At 36.3% G+C, this 18,410-nt stretch overlaps 2 protein-coding genes across 4 annotated transcripts; both read left to right on the top strand.

Annotated features, from left to right (window-relative positions):
* Nucleotides 1-1,229: 1,229 nt before the first annotated feature.
* Nucleotides 1,230-14,116, top strand: matr3l1.1 (matrin 3-like 1.1). The gene is made up of 23 exons (XM_066649168.1): nt 1,230-1,273; nt 4,548-5,484; nt 5,793-5,854; nt 6,537-6,575; nt 6,658-6,704; nt 6,808-6,923; nt 7,504-7,565; nt 7,868-7,906; nt 7,993-8,039; nt 8,134-8,246; nt 8,432-8,493; nt 8,849-8,887; nt 8,976-9,013; nt 9,107-9,183; nt 9,442-9,558; nt 9,818-9,942; nt 10,061-10,727; nt 10,833-10,908; nt 11,010-11,047; nt 11,793-12,053; nt 12,563-12,635; nt 12,795-12,916; nt 13,010-14,116. The coding sequence occupies exons 2-23, from the start codon at nt 4,666-4,668 to the stop codon at nt 13,037-13,039; spliced, it is 3,069 nt and encodes a 1,022-aa protein (XP_066505265.1). The 5' UTR covers nt 1,230-1,273; nt 4,548-4,665; the 3' UTR covers nt 13,040-14,116.
* A 454-nt stretch (nt 14,117-14,570) lies between these two features.
* tmem216 (transmembrane protein 216) lies at nt 14,571-17,426 on the top strand. 3 transcript variants are annotated; one of them, XM_066649690.1, is made up of 6 exons: nt 14,571-14,685; nt 15,159-15,172; nt 15,283-15,376; nt 15,469-15,561; nt 15,649-15,850; nt 16,310-17,426. In XM_066649690.1, the coding sequence occupies exons 1-6, from the start codon at nt 14,661-14,663 to the stop codon at nt 16,323-16,325; spliced, it is 444 nt and encodes a 147-aa protein (XP_066505787.1). In that variant the 5' UTR covers nt 14,571-14,660; the 3' UTR covers nt 16,326-17,426. The 3 variants fall into 3 exon arrangements, with proteins under 3 accessions (XP_066505787.1, XP_066505788.1, XP_066505786.1); XM_066649691.1 differs by lacking the exon at nt 14,571-14,685 and adding an exon at nt 14,716-15,067; XM_066649689.1 differs by lacking the exons at nt 14,571-14,685; nt 15,159-15,172 and having other exon boundaries at nt 15,241-15,376.
* Nucleotides 17,427-18,410: the final 984 nt, after the last annotated feature.

Genomic DNA, 18,410 nt, shown 5'->3' with positions numbered 1-18,410 from the left:
GTCAGATATTTGCTGTCAAATTGACTCTGTTTCAATGAACTTGCATTCCAAAATCATCTCTCCTTGACAATGCAGGTGTGGTCAAACAACACAATTGGCACTTTTCACTTTATGGACTTGAGATAAACTTTAAACTTTATTCCACAATTTTTTTTTTTAACTTTACCTGGTACCTAGTCCCAACCACACATTCCCTGCCCACAAGTTGGCAGAGAGTCTGAAACTTTCAATGTGTTAAGTTGGCCTCACTGTCAGGATTCTGCCAGGTGCCTTCTCATTTGCAGTCTCCCACGCATCATGCCAAATTAGCCGATGTGTGATTGGTCTTTTGCATGTCAAATACCCCTTCCTGCAATAGTAGGTGGTTCTTGGCCATGATAAGTGGTGAAGGGTACCAGACACTCTGGCAATGTGAGACTATCCAGTACCGGTAACTTTTTAGTACCTGCTTGCTTCTGGTACCAAGCAAGCTGACTCTGGCATTATTAAACCGTGATGTGTAATATCAATAGACATGTCGCAATAAAATCTGCCAAAAACCAACCATATTTTGTGTATGTGTATATTATTGCTTGATTTCTGAGCTTTATCCAGCTCACAATGGCAGTTCATAAAATTACTTAAAGAGGTACAAATGTTTCTTGAAATGGTATTTGGCAAACAAGTATTTACTGGATGGCACATAAGAAAAAAAACTGACGTCTGAACTGATGCAAGGTGATGAGTAAATATTTGTTACTGCTACTGGAGAGGTTTCAAAGTTCCAGTTCTGTACCATGCAGTGGAAAAGTGCCATTTGTTTTCCATTTACAGAGCCAGGGCTGAGAAACGTTAGACCTCTTCCCAGCACACAAGTAGACACAGCTGTATTGAGAGGAAACATTTGCTGAATTTTACAAGACATTTACTGGACTGAAATCTTAACACAGCTCCTATGTGTAGACAATATAGAAAACGCTCATGAAAATATACACACAAATCTTTAATTTAAAACACTGTTTTAGAACAAAGTGTGAAAAAACATACACGTGAATAGTTAAAAAGAAAATTAACCCCGGGTCACCACTACAGATGATTCCCACCACAGAAAAGCTCACCCATTAAGTACGCATGCGCATCGTACGCCACCCCAGGAGAGCCACACACAGCGAGCCACAGGAACAGAGCTTCAGCGCAGTTACCCGCTCATAGCGTCACGACGGGTCGCGGAAGGAGTCCGTTTCCCGTTTCCTTGCCTAACAGTTAACTCGTACAGCTTCATTTCAACAGAAAGGTATGATCCCTCTTTTTCTGCATTAAAATCGTTGAAATTGTATCGTTGATTTAATAACTGAGACATACGATCGTTTGTAAAACTATTCTCTACATCTGTTTTAAAAGGGGCGACACAAAAACGGGACTTATCAGCGCTGCTTTTTCTGTTTTCTATAGCTGCATGTAATGTTTATGTCGACAGGGTATACTGATAACTACTGTGGTAGCACATTAACATGTGCTACATTGTCCGAGATTAAATATGTTTATGAAGCTTTGGTTCTTTCTAAAGGAAATGGGGCTGAATTTGGGATCCTGTTCAGGCCCTGTTTACCAGCTTCTCGATTAAACTTTGCGTTCCACCTTAAATGGTGCCTCAGATAAACTGTGAGGGATGGAAACCTGTAAGGGTTTAATCTCTTACTGGCAGCAGAACGTACCTGTCAGTGGCAGCCCCCAGTCAGTCAGTTGCAGCTGCAAGTCGACAGGTGTCTGCAGACACCGGGATCTGTCTGTCAAATGCATTCTTCTCACGTAGTTTTCAATACATTTTATAACCCAGTCAATTATGGTGTAACTTTAAATGTGTAGTAACTTGATAAAATGGTTGGCTGCCCACTGCTCTAGTTTTGTGTTTACTGTCCCAGTGTGTGTTAATAATTACTTGTTTTCATTACCATGGAAGAATAAACTGCAGTGAATCTATTTATAAAACTCTATTTTCTTCTTGTTCACTGCAATCACTATACTATCAAATTATCTTACCACATTTAAACCACGAAAATGTCCCAATCACAAGCAAAATTCATTTCTGCCTGATATTGGTGGAACCCCTCCAGCTGTTTAAAGATTAGGATAGTGGCCTTGTAGTAGGAGCAAATAACTGAGAGCTGAATAACTAAGAAACTAACTTAGTTGCAACTGATTCCATAACATATTGCGTCTGGTGAGATGACATTAAGCACGAAAGAGACATTTCTCAGTTCACTCTTGTCAAGTTTTAAAATTGCAAATGCCTTCTTGATAATAGCAGTAATCTATAAGATATATTTGGAAAAAAAAAAGTACATTAGATTGTTCTCCCCCAAAAACAGAAAAACACTATCAACACCTGCAGACAGACTTTTGGAGTTGTTCGAGATATAGAGATGAGGCACGTCTCTACCATTTGAATGTAAGAAATCGAGCCTAAACACTGGTGGATTTGAATAGCTGAAGATGTTGGCATTCTAATCCTGGGTTACAACTTTCCATCCCTATTCCCATATAGTCTCTGCATAATGGCCAAGGACTGGGACAGAATGGACTTGCAAATAGGAATAGCAACCCTAGGTCCATAGGCATCGTTTGGGGTGACAAAAATCCCTCTTTTGTCATCTATGCACATGACTGGCTGGCCCTCCTTAACATGTTGCTGAGCTTCATGATGCTTCAAATTCGACCTGTTACTGAATGTCCTGCCATTAGCACAGAAGGAAGGAATTGTGAATTAACTATAAAGACATATAAAGTGACAATATATTTTAGCTGAATGAGACAAATGTGTGTACATTTCATGTGCTCTCATTGAATAAAAGGAAAGAACAAAGACACTTCTGCAATACAATGACATTTACAAAAAAGAAAAATACATAAATATACTTACTATATTGCACTATACTGCTATTATACTCAAAATATACTGCATACTTTAGGTGCCTTGTGTCAAGATGGTCACGAGATGCTTTAAATGCATTCTTACAAATGGGCAGATAAGGTCACCTCTCAATGAATAAAGTTCCTCCTCTCCTGCAAACTCAAAAGCAACACCTGCACAGTCACCTATTAAACACAGTCGTGTGCTTGGCAAACAACATATAGATGTAGAATATAGAATAAATCATCAATTTCACTTTTCTGGGTAACAAACTAAAATCATGCCATATTGCTACAAGAGTTTTAATAACTCATTACTGGTCAGTTCATAGAGCTACATCACATAAATGTATGCCTCCTAAAAATGAAAGGTTTTTAACACTACCATAAGTGTAAAATCTCATGCCCAATGCAACTTTATTGGTTAGTCTGAAACCTTTAGACAATGCATGCTTAGAATTTAAAAAATAAAAAAGTAATGGCTTACAGTTTAGCATATTCTTACTTGCCATGCTGATGAGAGAAAAAAGGAGTATTCTGCGACTCACAACTGGATGCTGTCACTGGCAGCTCCATCCTAATACCACTAACAATTGCCGGCAGCCACTGACAGCTCTTTCCTGCTGCCAATTAGGGATTGAACCCCTTCTCATGGAAAATTGATTAAACTACTGAGACACAGCCTGTGTTTATTTAAGGTGGAATGTGTGGGTGTGATGATCTCACTTCACACGGTCCATAAAGCAACCGAATTGTGTAGTGCCACTACAAAAATAAATTGTAAACTGAAATGTTTTGTTGTTTGTGTATATTGCTATAAAGCTCTTTCTTTTTTAGTTAGCTGTCTGTGAACTATCCAGACAAACCGTTTCATAGTTAAAGAAGAACTCTAGCTTAAAACCAGCATTCATTAAGTTATTTGATTATTGTGCAGCACAAGGCACACTACGATACCTATCATGGATTGAATAAGTGCATGTAGTCTTATATAGAAATGTAGCTGCTCAAATTAAGATTCTAGCAACATAGGCAAAAGTAATATTACTTGTTATTGGCTCCTGTAGTCTTATTGTTTTACAAAAGTTTGTCCTGAAGGTGTTTTTCAATTAAGCCAGTAAATCTTATTCTAGTGATTACTGTGCCAGCGTAGGTGAGTATGAGTTTCCACAAGTGATTTTTTAATTAGACTGGAGATCCCCTTTGACATTACAGACTTTTAAAGCACTTTGTCCCCCTTACTGGGCTGTAGTCAAGAACATAATTCTGGTCGCTGTTACATTGAGCACGTTTTCCTTTTGTGTGTCAATGTGAATTTCATGTCTCAAATGTAACACGACTTTCTGTTGTCAGAAATTCTTTAATCTTTCCTTAAACAACAGATGAGGACATCTGGGTTTGTTTTCCAAACGCAATTTGCATCTTCCCAGCTGAATTCATACTTTGAAGTATTGCATGTAGTCTAGCTTTGTCTAACTACAAAAACACAATCGAGGTTTATCAAATGGTGTTACAGACACAAATGATGTACAACAGAATAAGCCATTGTCTCTTACTGATGTGTGAAGGTAAGTGCTATTTAGTTGATTCTTGCTTGGACAAACACGAGAGGGCTCGATTGTGCATATATATGGATCCTTATCTTCAACCTTTATTGACAGGTGGACGACAATCTTCTACTCGTCGTGTGTGGGCTTCATCTCTACCTTGAAAACTGCACCATTAATCTGATTCATCTGTTTTCTCATTGAAAATATTTTACTGTGTATACTTGCTGGCATGTCTCACAACTACTCCTACAGAAGCTCAAAAGATGATTATAGATCTCGTCAAGACATGGATTCAGATTCATACCAGCGAGAATCTGATTTTTATAGACAGAGGTCTAAATCATCATCTCAGGAGCTAATGCACTCTGCTGCATCTTCCAGCAAAGCTGTGGACACTCCTGTTCTCATGTCTGGAAAAGTTCTGTCCTTCCTCCAAAGCTGTGGACTGGATGCAAGTGACCTCTCTCTGCTTGCAGAAATTCCAGACCATCTCATCACAGTAGAAACACTTCCCAAACAACTTTTACAGATCAAAGAAAGAAAATTGTCCAGCACTTCTTCATCCAGGTCCAGCACAACTACAACTCAGCCTTCAACCGCAACTCATACTTGGAAGGGTGGCAACCATATTAACCCTGTTGAGTCCCCTTTAGATAGGCTTGCACATCCAAATGATCCCCTACCTCCAGAACATGTCGAAAGCTGGCAAGACCGCTGGGGGAATGTTCGAAAAACTGGCTCTGAGATTAACACAAGCATTAGCACTACCAGTAAAGCAAGCACCGTGGTGGACTACAGCCACTCCAGTGGTGGAAAATCATATTATGATAAAGAGTCTTACACCTCTATGGCATCAGACAGTTTATCATCAACTTTTTCTCACACTTATGATGATTACAACAAACGACAAGAGCCTTTGCCTCTTGTTTCATCTGACACTCTTTTTGAGGTGCCTTCCAGAAAGGAGGCATCAGACTTCCATGGCATACTTCCACCAGTATTTCCTTATGCATGTGTTCTCTGCAACAGTACAGCCTTTCATGATAAGGTAAGTAGTGTCTTCTCTTATCACTGAAGCAGCAATACTACCTTTTCACTAAACTTAACTGTAAAGACGTAAATTAACAACGATTTTCACAAACAAGGTAGGTTTAGTGCAAATACCAATGCTACGAGTTGCAATATCTCATAGAATTTACCAAAGTGTTTTTCATGAGAAGTGTGAATTAAGATTTCAGTCTTAGACCAACATGACTCATGAAATTATGAATTAAGAATTCAGTCTTTAGTTGAATTACACTGCAGGTTAAAACTGGATTTCTGCCGAATGCGGACTCATTTTCTTTTCTGTTGTAGGATTGGTCAGTGCACCTTAGAAGTACTCAGCATTCTCACAATAAGTTTGAACTTGTAAAAAGGTATGTCATCTTGATTAAACTTTTTACATAATGTGATTGCACGTCTTGTGATATTTTGATAACTAGCGTGAAGAGACAAAATGAAAAATTAATCTGCTTCTTGGCAGAGTTATTTTAATTTGAATATGTTGGAGGGTTTTCTATCATGACCTGCCTTTTTAAGGTCTTGGCACAGAATCTAAATGGATTTCAAGAATATCCATCCATCCATTATCTGTAACCGCTTATCCAATTTAGGGTCGCGGGGGGTCCAGAGCCTACCTGGAATCATCGGGTGCAAGGCGGGAATACACCCTGGAGGGGGCGCCAGTCCTTCACAGGGCAACACAGACACACACACACATTCACTCACACACTCACACCTATGGACACTTTCGAGTCACCAATCCACCTGCAACGTGTGTTTTTGGACTGTGGGAGGAAACCGGAGTACCCGGAGGAAACCCACGCGGACACGGGGAGAACACCACAACCTCCAGGTCCCTGGAGCTGTGTGACTGCGATACTACCTGCTGCGCCACCGTGCCGCCCGATAGCAGAATATATGATTTCATAAGTTATGAAAAGTCGCCCAGGCCATGACAATCAAAGAACCATGTTTGACTGGCTTCAAATCTGGTGGTTTTAAGCTGGTAACCAAAGCTGGTTTTAATATGATTATAAAAGCTTCTGATATTTTTAGGTATCCACAGTGGGATCAGAATCTTGAATCTGCTAAGCGGTAAGTAATTGTTAAAAATTTTAAACACAAAATTCCAGTCGTTTTATTGAACCTTTTTTTCACATATTCAATATTTAATTAGGAATGAGTCCCATTCAACACTACAGCCCAAATCCAAAAAGAATAGAAGTAAGTCAGCTTCTTTTTGTAAGCCTTTTAAAAGTTGAGTTCACTTAGTATATTACTGTGCTGAACCTCTGTTAAAGGGGATCTAAACATTTTGTTTCAACAGGTCCATATATCGAAAATGTTCCTAGTTGGAAGGAGGCAGCACACTTTCAAGGCAGAATTCCTCCAGTATTTCCATATATGTGTGTTCTTTGTGACATTACAATCCGTTCTGCAAGGGTAAGCAGTGTCTTCACCATTATACTAGAATTGTTACCTTCTCCCAAAATGTTTATATACCAATGTAAATTTAAGTGACCCTCTGTTCATTGATTAAACCTCTAAAAACTTTTATCTACTTGTCAAAAATAATGGTTTAGAAAATATCTCAAAGAGATAATGCCCAATATCTTAAAAGGCGCTTAGATATAACACTGAATCTTTTGCTTAGGTTTATAAATATGCATTTAGTTGCCACCTTTATGTCCATTTACTCATCCTGCGCTTGTTTTTAACTCAAAAGACCAGATTAGACAGGATAGATTCCTTAGGTTTATAAATTTTAAATACCCCAGGTGTCTGAATCTGTCCAACTGAGACTGTCATTGGGACCCAGCAATTTTCAAATTGTTTCAGGGAAAATTATGTTTAATGCTGATATGTACTTTCAGATGTTATATTTAATAATTCAGTGGATTAAGCCTTGATTTTCCTGCCAAATTAATTTTATATTTATTGAGGCTAAACGTATTAATTTCATTTTTAAAGCATTTCTGTAATTCTGCCAGATGTGGATTAACTGTCTCTTCCTTTTTTTTAGGATTGGTCAGTGCATATTGAGAGTGGTTTGCATGCTAGACGCCAGCAGAGGCTTTTGCAAATGTAGGTTATTTAAAAAAAAAAACAGTTAACTAATTTGCTGATTAGATTTTCTTTATATTATTTGAACTCAGTTGTGCTTTGGAGAATGGTTTATGTTTATTAATAGATTGCTTATAAAACTGCAATCATGAACAGCATGTCCTGTTACTGATCCTGCCTGACTTAACCTTAACCAATGAATTTTAGAAAATCTATAGTTATATCAGAACAACAATATTGTTCGTTATGCAGGTAGATAATGACTGTTAAGACATATTTTATTGTAATACAGAATAAGTCACAATTAATTTTTTTTTCAATAGGTACCCAGAGTGGGATCAAACCATTGCATCTACTCGAAGGTATTTAAAAGTTTTTTGGGGAGAATTGTAACATTTTTCAGCCATTATATGTTTCACTTGGTCAGTTTTTAACATTATTTTATTAGGGATGAAAGCCAAGTGACAACACAGAAAAAGTACCTTGAGAAAACAGGTAAAAAATTTATTTATTTATTTATTTATTTAATGTTAAATTTATAACATAATTACATTGAAATAATTGTTGTGATTATTGTATGTTATTGTAGATACACTTCATAGGGTTCCTACCAGGAAGGAGGCCTCAGACTTCTATGGCAAAGTTCCTCCAGTATTTCCGTATTCCTGTGCTCTCTGTGACATTACCGTCTTGTCTAAAAAGGTAAGTATTTTGTTTTATATATGTATATAATTTTTATTGTTTTTTTTTTTTAGAACATTTTATATCATTGTGGTATTATTTTGCCTGCTGCCCTTCACATTGCATCAGTATGTTATTAAGAATGTATTTATATTAAAAGACAATTTACTGCATCTATTTACACCCCCCCCCCCACACCCCCTCAGGACTGGTCATTGCACACTACAGGTGCTCAGCATGCCAACAGTCAGCTCATGCTTGTGGAAAAGTAAGTCATTTTGATTACCTCAGGTATTAATGATATTTACCATTGAGTTGTAACTGTTCATCTAGGTCGTCACATGGAGTTTGTGAAGAAATTTTTCACTGATTGTTATGCTGCTGTAAAATTGTAAATCTGTATTGATTATGAAGTTTATATTAACATTCTCTTAGCGATGGCAAGAATAAACTTTTATAGTTAAGTATTGATCACACCCAATATACTGCACCATTTAAAATCAGTAACGAGACACAACATACACCAACCCGCCCCCCCTATTTTTCTACACACAGAACATAAAAAATATATATTGTAATGGTTATGAAATAATTTCTAATGGATATGAAACCTAATTTTGTAGGTATCCAGAGTGGGATCAACTCATTAAATCAGCAAGAAGGTAAATAACAACCCAAGAACTAATTAGAATGTTGTATTGTTTCTATGTTTGTAATTTGTTTTGTAATGTTTGTTTTTAATGTAATCAGGAATGAATGCTATGTGACGCAGCAGACAGAGTCAAGGGGTAAGTTTTCTTGTGAATATGAACGTCAAAAATTTAGTTATTTATACTTTTATTCTTTTTAAATATATGTGATTGTGCTGCATCTCTTATAAGGTGGAATGGAGGACAACAAAAGGAAAACTTCAAACAAGAAAAAAATCTCCAGCACAAAGACCAGTATTAAAAATCATGTAGGTTGTATACTGGAATTTCTTTAATCTGCAATGATTATTAGTGATTCAGTTAATTCACATATAATTCAAAATTGTTTAAATATATAGAAGAATGGTCTGTGTTAAGTTTGAATCCTGTATAATGGAAAGACGCCTGAAAAATTGCTTAAACATTTGTTAAAGTCGTGATGTTGCCTACAGTACCACCTAATTAGTGTTTTTGTGTGTGTGTGTGTGTGTGTGTCTTTCTTTTTTTTTTTTTTTTTTTCAAAACAGTTTTCCCGAGTTGTGAGCTTCTGCCCATTACCTGCAGGAGAGGGCACAACTTCTGAGTTGATTGCCATTGCTAAACGCTTTGGATGTGTCAAAAACTCTTTGTTCCTCCCAAGTCGGGTACAGACGAAATTAAATAAGATTCAGCAATTGATAATATTTCAAAGCATATATATAAATACCGATAAAGATTCCAGGGTACAAAATTAAAATAGTTATTTTAGTAAATAGCTCTTTTACAGCAACATATTTGGGTGAAGTACTTAATTTTACCCTGAATTCATTTAAATTAAGCTGGTACCAAATTATATCTTAGCAGTTTATTATCTGTGGTATAATATTCTTTTACCTTAAACTGTTTATGCCTTTCTTATAACAGGGCTATGTGGAAATGACTGATTTAGCTGACGCAAAAAAATTGGTACAATACTATTCCTCTAAGCTCCTCAAATTAAAAAGGAAAGCAATTCAAGTTACGTTCTCCACTGAATATGACACATTAAAGTAAGCACTTAACATTTCTTCTTTGTTGATAATTATATTATTGTCTTCTGTATAGTGATGAATGTTTTTGTGTAGCACCTTAAAACATTATACTGTATGATTTCTTTTTACCGTTCAGAGAGACACAAGTTAATGAGAAACCAGAAGCTCTGAAATCTTACCCACAGAGAACATCTAGCCCAAGAAGACACAGTGCACAAACGGACAGTCCTAGCCCCAAGAGAAGATGCTCTGAGGAGAGGAGCTGCTCTTCTAGGAGCTCTAGATCAAAAGAGCGAGATGACAGGCAACAATCTCAGGAAAGATCAAATGATTGGTCAAAAAAGCCACAAGTTTCTTCACATTCTTCTCCTAAGAATGAAACTACAAAGTCACAAAGTGAGGAAAATGAGGATGTTGCTACCATGGATTCAGATTGTGACCTTGAAGGGCTAGAGGTTATAGGAGATGATGAAGAATATTTGCTGCATGATGATGATGAGCCTGAAGATGATCAAACAGTGCACCAAGAGCAGAAGACATGTGAAGAAACAACAAAGCTGAATGATCAGTCCAGTGCCTCAGCAGCCATCTCTGAACACAATGAATCTTCTGGTGGAGAGGAAGCTAAGAATTTGACTGATCAAAGCCAAGATTCAGGCAAAGTGCACGTTCCAAATGTTCATTCCAAAGCACAAGAAAAGACTTTAGTGGATGCTTCAAATGCTGATATCTTAATTACATCAGATAGTTTAAAGGACCAAAATCCTGAGGAACAGAAAGACGAAGTGCTGGAGACAGATGAGGTACTTCAACAGAAATTGTGATGTAAAATGAAAACACTATTTTATTTTATTATTTTTTATTTTACAACATATACTTGTGTTTGTCTGTCTTTTGGATTATAATAGGACGATACTGACTTTCCAGAAGGTTTTGAGAACTTCATCACATTAGATGAACTTGTGGAAGATACAAATTATAAAGGTATTCCTGTCACAAGAGTCTTTATTTTGTTTTGTTTTGTTTTGTTTTTAGTTGTAAGGCTTTCAATAAGATCTGTAAGTAATTGTTGTTGTATATTTCAGAATCCAGTGAAGAAAGTTCTTCAAAGGAGAAAACTGAGGTTAGTCTACTTTCAGAGCTTGTTCTTTATTTTGCTACTTAAAGGGAACGTCTGTGATTGAGGGTAATTGCAGTTTTCACTGGCTTGTTTATGTTCAGTAGCTCTGCATCTTTTATAGTGGAACGGTATGTTTGAGGGGGAAAAATTTTACTTTTTTTTGTACGTGGCTGAAGGCTCTTTTGTAACTCGGATTGTTTAGTTTTGTAATATTTTTGGTCCGTTTATGTTCATAAAGATAGTGGTCTCCAAACTTTTGAGAAATATTTACCTTAAGTAATCTAAAACATTAAAAATAGTTCAATATTACCCACCTATGGAGCAGGAATAGAACAATATCATTATTTTGGTTTGTGGTTTTCAAAGTTTGGAGTTCACTATGTTGTCTAAAAACTCCAGATGTCTTTTCGATGCTGTGAGCAGTGAGAGGGAGAAAGCCTAGCATACAGAAAAAACACACTTTGTTTTTTATCCATTAACTGATACCGGGGTTTCATGAAGACATTAGATCCATTTCGAACACAAATGGTGAGGAAACAACATGTACATTTTTTTGAACGTTGCCTTTAAGATGTGATTATACTGACAAAAACTGATAAATGATTAAAATGTAATAGCCAGATAATAATTACTGTAATAGGTTTTCCAAACTTAACATGTTTCTGCAATAGTGGCCAATAATATTCTGTGCTATGAATTACTGAGTAGGTTTAAAATTTTGTTGTAAAAATGTTTTGAACTGTTGCAGGATAAACTGGACGAAACAAACGTAATAATAAATGGCCAGATTCCATTATCCTGTGAGGTTTCTGAAGGAAACAAAAAACAAATAGAATCATCTAAAGAAGAAAACACTGAGAGTCCAACTGCTGAGACTCTGAGCTCAGAAGAGGATTTATTAAAAAATGCATTTCCACAGTCCGTAGAACTACAGGATCAAGAGAATAACACACCTATTGAACAGTGCACAGAACAACATGATGGAGAGAAGGACATAAAAGGAATTCAGGTAAGTCTAATAAATCCTATAATAACTCTTTTAATACTTTATAGCTTCATAAAGAAATGAAGCACCAGCACTAGCACAGATTCTTAGAAATATTCTTTGCATGTCAGGTATCATCCAAAGCAGACCTAAATATCTTGCACAGCCTCATATAACCCCCTTTCTCTTGCAGTTCAGCATGCTTAGGCCTTTTCCTTGAAAATAAGATAAGACATGGAAATGCTGTTATTCTGTGCATGATGTATCGCAGTGTATCGTTGGGCCAATTTTGATATTTGTTTTTAGAGCACAGATTGTTAGCCTCAACAAAAAACATGGGAATATTTCTACATTGTTTTAAATGTTTGTATATAAATGTTTGTGTAATTGTCAAATAAATTCAATAACATCATACACTTATATACATCAAGTCCAAATGCTTATTTGTGCTGTGCAGTTGTATTCAGAAAGGATAAAAATAGTTAAAAGTACTGGAACAAATGTGTAATGTTATAATATTGCCATTGTTTCAGGAGTCCACTGATGATAAGATTGTTGCTGAAACTTCACCTTCAGTAGAACCAAAAAAAAGAGAGGAGCCAGTTGGTAAGAATTTGCTATAGTAAACGTTTCCATAATGTCCACTGGGTTTTTATTAAAGGTTGTTAAAACTTGTTAAACAGGTTGTTTTCTGTTCCAGAAAATGTTTATAAATATGGAATGTTGTGAAATGTAAATGCATGTAGCACATGTTTTTGTCCACAGGCACAGAGTTTGTCCGTCCTGTGGTGGGCTATTTCTGCAACCTCTGCAATGTCATTTACAGCAGTGAAGAAGAGGCAAAAGATGAGCACTGTAGGACCCCATCACATCATGAGAAATTCAGGGTAAACATCTTTTTTTTTGTTTTGTTTTGTTTTCCAAAGTTTGCTCTGCCTTCTGCAAATCTGGTCTCTTATGTTCTTCATTTATTTTTCTAGGAGCACATGGAGAAGATTGCCTCATCATGAAGATTTTGGCACACTGTGGAAATAAATCTTATTTACATAAACACCATATACAGGGGTGGGACAATGAAACTGAAACACCTGTCATTTTAGAAAACAATAATTTATTAGTATGGCCTCCTTTTGCGGCCAATACAGTGTCAATTCAGGAATTGGGAATGACATATAAAAGTCCTGCACAGTGGTCAGAGGGATTTTAAGCCATTCTTCTTGCAGGATAGTGGCCAGGTCACTACGTGATGCTGGTGGAGGAAAATGTTTCCTGACTCGCTTCTCCAAAACACCCCAAAGTGACTCAATAATATTTAGATCTGGTGACTGTGCAGGCCATGGGAGATGTTCAACTTCATTTTCATGTTCATCAAACCAATCTTTCACCAGTCTTGCTGTGTGTATTGGTGCATTGTCATCTTGATACACGGCACCGCCTTCAGGATACAATGTTTGAACCACTGGATGCACTGGTGCAATGTGCAATTAATGAAGATTGGACACAAGGCTGGTCCAATTTAGCCATGAAACCTCCCACACTAAAATGACAGGTGTTTCAGTTTCATTGTCCAACCCCTGTACATTGAAGGCATACTCTGTTGTTTCCTCAACTTAGACTGTTAGTTTGCTGCAAGAATTCACCTCTTCTAACTTAGTGTGGATAAAATGGACAAATTTTCCCTTATGTCAGCCTGTCTTCATTATCATGTTCTTTTTGATATTAACTTTATTCCCGCTTTTACTGTTTTGTTTCAATAAATGACTCATTGCATTTTGATTTTTTTTTCTTTACATGTTTAAGTTCAAACGGTGGTATTCATATTTATGAATGAAAATTTTAGGACATAATGAGTGTCATGTCGTGTTATATGTTGGATATTTCGTTGTAGGCTATTACAGATTTTTTTATAGCCATGCAAACAAACATTACAGGCCTAATTAAAAAAAATTAAGCAAGTCTTTCTGGCAATAAAATAGTCCTCAGACTCTACAATGACTCTTGTACCAATGTTTTCATGTGGGAAAACGGCATGTAACTGACATGTAGCTTTGAATACTAACGGGATCTTCTGTTTCTCCAGTTACATGTAAGACATCATTCACAGAGGTCTTCAGTGAATGATGCTTGATGAATAAAATTTTTTATTAATATTATAACTTTGAAGTGTGTTTTCACCTGCCTCCCCATTGTATTTTTAGTGTATAATAATAGACATTACGCATCAATATAAAGTTTTGTAACTCAAGCTGTAAATCTTTCAGAAATATTTGTTTTCTTCCAGAAATATATGATAATATATTTGATAAAACTGGAGAGTCGTTTACGGTATACATAGCATAAACTTTATAATCTAAGGTTCTGCACAAATGCATCTCATTTGTGCTAGTCTTTTAGGGTCCACACACTCTGCTCTGTATTCTTCCGGAGCGCCCTCTAGCGCCAGACCAGTCGATAGCGAGTACTCTCTACTGATTGGACCGCTGTCAGATCAGACTTTGTTAAGAGAATTCTGATTGGCAACGAAAACTATGTCATTTGGGTGAATACTGATTGGCTCACGGTCACGTGTCTGTTCAGCGAATTTTGCTTGGACCCGCGGTTAATGTCCCGCCCCGAGATGACGCCGTCTCCATGGTATCCAATATGGCAGCGCGCGGTAAGAAAACAGCTCACAGCGCCACGCAGCTTCATCGTAATCTTTTAGCTTTTTTCTGTCTTTATTATACATATTCAAATATCGTAAAATGCGTTTCTGATCCTGTATACCATTCTTATCATGATTACAGTAGGTGCCTAATATTAGAAAGGTAAATAACGCTAGCGTTATCGTTACCAGAATTTCACAGTTCAGGTAGAGGATATAAAGTTTACTATTTTCAGGGTGTGTGGGGGTATGTAATAAACAAAGAGAGAAGGAAAGGAAAAGCTGTTCCAATCCTATCCCGTACACGCACTGGTAGCGTCATCAGGTTCAGAAATATCAGACCGCCAACCCATACCCCGAACCTTTACTTTAGGAACCTAACGTTACTCAAATGGTCTGTATTTGCTGTAGTTGTTTTCTATATTTAATGTGGTATGGTGATATTTTACACGTTTGTAACTAAAGGTTTGTTTTTTCTTTTACAGGCAGACACCCCATTGTATCCTTTCATTGTAAAATTAACTCTTTCCTGTAGTAATTCTTTCCCAGATGAATTTATACCATTATATGATGCCATATTATATTTGCCTCCTTAACAAAATGTCTCAGTTATCCTCTACACCCCTGCAGGTCCTCTTTTATTTGAATAGCTGGTATTTTGCTGCCTTCTTCATTGCTGAGATTTTAATGTTTGTTTATAAAGGTAAAGTGCAATAAGATGAGTTGTACTTTGTCATCTTTATATTAAATACAAAAAGTTCACAGAGAATGTATGATATTTTTTACTTATGTTAGGAGTTTTGCTTCCATATCCTCAATCAAATCTTATCCTGGACATTGTCCTTTTGCTTCTCTACCTTGGCCTTGAAATCCTCAGACTCTTTTACGGTCAGTGTACCATATTCATCCTTTTACTTTTTTCAGGTTCCTGGTTTTAATGAATGAATGTCGTTTTAATGCTGTGTGTTTTTTTAGGCTGGAAAGGAAACCTGTGTGAACGCTCTCTGACACTTTCCGTTAGTGTTTTTGTTTTGGTTCCCTGCACAGTGCTGTGTGTCTACTATCTATTGCTGCAGACTTTTATTCTTCGCCTTGAATTCATTCTCAGCATTGTATTGCTCTGCTTCTATGGCTTGGAACTGATCCTGGCTCTAATGACCATCTCAGCTTTTTCCAGGTAAAGTATTGGTTTTGTTTGAGATTTTGAATGAATCGTGAACAAACAAGGTTTTTATTAAAATACCAAAACATGTTTGACAGCTGTTCTGTTGGATTAGGCTATTTTAAACCATTCTCTTAGTATACGAAATATATCATAGATATAGATATGTTATTTTGTCACATCCAGAAGAACAGCACCTTCACGTAACTTTTTATTAGCACAAGCTGTTGTACTAGAGAACATACCTAACTCAGTCACATGTTTGGAGCAAAACTAAATTTTAATTGTAAAATTACATTTCTGGTAAATTCTGATCTTAGATGTATATCATGGTAGTGTGCTTTATGTGCAGGAGCGATATATTCGCTCTTGTTATGTTTGCGCTTAGTAATTGTTCAGAATTGTATTTCTAAACCAAGAATATGTTTATTGTGTCTTTTGAATATCTGCTCATTCATATTTTTATTCTTTCAGGGCTACTGTTTACTAAGCATGCATCTGAGGTCAAGGAACTATTTGTTACTTGGACGTTATCTACATTTTACGTGGCATTATTACTCATCTACATTTCACAACATGATGATTTAAAGATTATTAGGGTCTTTGCCATTTACTCTACATTTCAACTCAGAAAATGTCATTACTTTCTTATATGTCATGCTTCAAATGCATATTAGAGTAATGACTGAAATATATGAATATGTTATATATTCATTCATTCATTGTCTGTAACTGCTTATCCAGTTCAGGGTCACGGTGGGTCTGGAGCCTACCCTGAATCACTGGGCGCAAGGCAGGAACACACCCTGGAGGGGGAACCAGTCCTTCACAGAGCAAAACACACACACACACACACACACACACTTACCAATGTGTTTTATTGTTGAAACCAGAGTGGAGGGAAACCAGAGCACCCGGAGGAAACCCACATGGACACGGGGAGAACACACCAAACTCTGTATGTTATATATGAATATGTTAAATATTTGACTTTTGAACTCAGTAGTCTTTTATTTAGTATCAATTTTTGTATTTAAAAATGTTCTGTACATTTCACAGGAGTTAATGTCTTGTTTAATTTAATTAATTATTTTTTTACCCCTGTCATTTCCCTCCACGACTCCTTTTTTAACCTTGCATTGTGACTGAAGCTAAATGGAGAAATTTTTGTAAGAATTAATGAAATTAACTGAATTAATTTTAATTAATATTAATATCTGAATATTAATATTAATATACATATATTTTTACTTCTAAAGTAAATATTTTTGTGTAAAGCATGTATTTTGAACTCAACTACATTTTATTCTGATTTGTGCACTGACATTGGAGCTAAAGCACTTTGCTTTAGACATAATTAAAAATCAGAAGAATAAAAGTTTTTTGAATTTCTATTCCTGTGCTGATTGATTGTTGGGTATACAAACCATGTTGCTATGAAATTTGGAATTTTCTGTAAATCCAGTTGTATCAAGAATCTGGGATTTGTTCATTCTTTAGTACCTTTCTTTAAGTAAAATTACAAACAAAAATATTTCAAATGTTTTCAATGGCCGTCTTGGACTTATTTTGTAAATATGAACAAATTCGATGTTGGCAACCCTCAAAAAAAAAAAAAAGTGATTAACATTGTGTTGCATCATTGTTCCTTTCACATACACATTTAAATATAGAAGCTGGTGTTACTAATTATTGTGTTTTTGCCAGCGGAAGTTTTGCCTGATAGAAGACAGATAAAAGCCATCAGTGTGATTATTCTCTTTGAAAGAGACAGATCAGCGGCCACTCACACACACACCGTGTTTGAGAATCCACAGCTATGTGCAAAATGAGGCCTGGTATTGTCTTACTGAAACATCCATGAAATCCCTATTTATGCATCTACATCATTGGTACCATCAACACACTGATGCATCCTCATACTATTCCATTGGCTTTAGCACTGTTTGTTGATAAAGAGCTGGATGTCATCTTTGGCACTGAGAATTCTATGAGTCTTTTCCTGAAATCAAGCTAAACTGTTAGTCCAACTGACCACAGTCAGTTTTTCTTTTGGATCATCAGGGATGAGCTCATGCCCAGAGATCCCAGCCTTGTTTCTGCATTTAATTGATTATGCTTTCTCTTTGCATAACAGATTTTCAGGTTACAATTCTTGATTCATCAAAAGATTTTCTTGTGTAACAATGGTTTTCAAAATGAGCCCATGTGGCTATTTTTATACAAATAGCTTGAAACATTCTCATGCAATGCTGTCTGAGTGTTTAAAGTTCATGTCCATTGAACAGTGCTGTGTGGAGTGAATTTCCTAAATGTTTTCACATGTATGTGTAAGGTATGTAGGATCTTTGCCATCCTATATTGAGAAAGATTCTTTTTTTTTAATTGTTTGACAATTCTGTCATGAAGTTTGGCGAAATGGTCTTGAGCTCTAATACATATTTGCTTACAAAGATACTAGCATTTAGTGGAGTCTGGTTTTATAACTTTTTAAATTCACTTGATTGTTGTGGAATTATTCAAAATGCTGTGAATTGATCATTATGTAAACTTTTCTCATATTTTGCCTATGAAC

Source organism: Hoplias malabaricus, chromosome 17, assembly GCF_029633855.1.
Source record: "Hoplias malabaricus isolate fHopMal1 chromosome 17, fHopMal1.hap1, whole genome shotgun sequence".
Taxonomy (NCBI): domain Eukaryota; kingdom Metazoa; phylum Chordata; class Actinopteri; order Characiformes; family Erythrinidae; genus Hoplias; species Hoplias malabaricus.
Note: the sequence above shows the minus strand (reverse complement) of the source record. Positions and strands in the feature narration are given on the sequence as shown.

Coding starts and splice junctions, on each gene's coding strand:
- matr3l1.1 (XM_066649168.1), top strand. CDS start 4,666: ATGTCTCACAACTACTCCTACAGAAGCTCAAAAGATGATTATAGATCT. Junction 8,040..8,133: donor AAAGTACCTTGAGAAAACAG/GTAAAAAATTTA, acceptor ATGTTATTGTAG/ATACACTTCATAGGGTTCCT. Junction 8,888..8,975: donor CTCATTAAATCAGCAAGAAG/GTAAATAACAAC, acceptor TAATGTAATCAG/GAATGAATGCTATGTGACGC.
- tmem216 (XM_066649689.1), top strand. CDS start 15,241: ATGATGCCATATTATATTTGCCTCCTTAACAAAATGTCTCAGTTATCC. Junction 15,377..15,468: donor TTTAATGTTTGTTTATAAAG/GTAAAGTGCAAT, acceptor TACTTATGTTAG/GAGTTTTGCTTCCATATCCT. Junction 15,562..15,648: donor AATCCTCAGACTCTTTTACG/GTCAGTGTACCA, acceptor GTGTTTTTTTAG/GCTGGAAAGGAAACCTGTGT.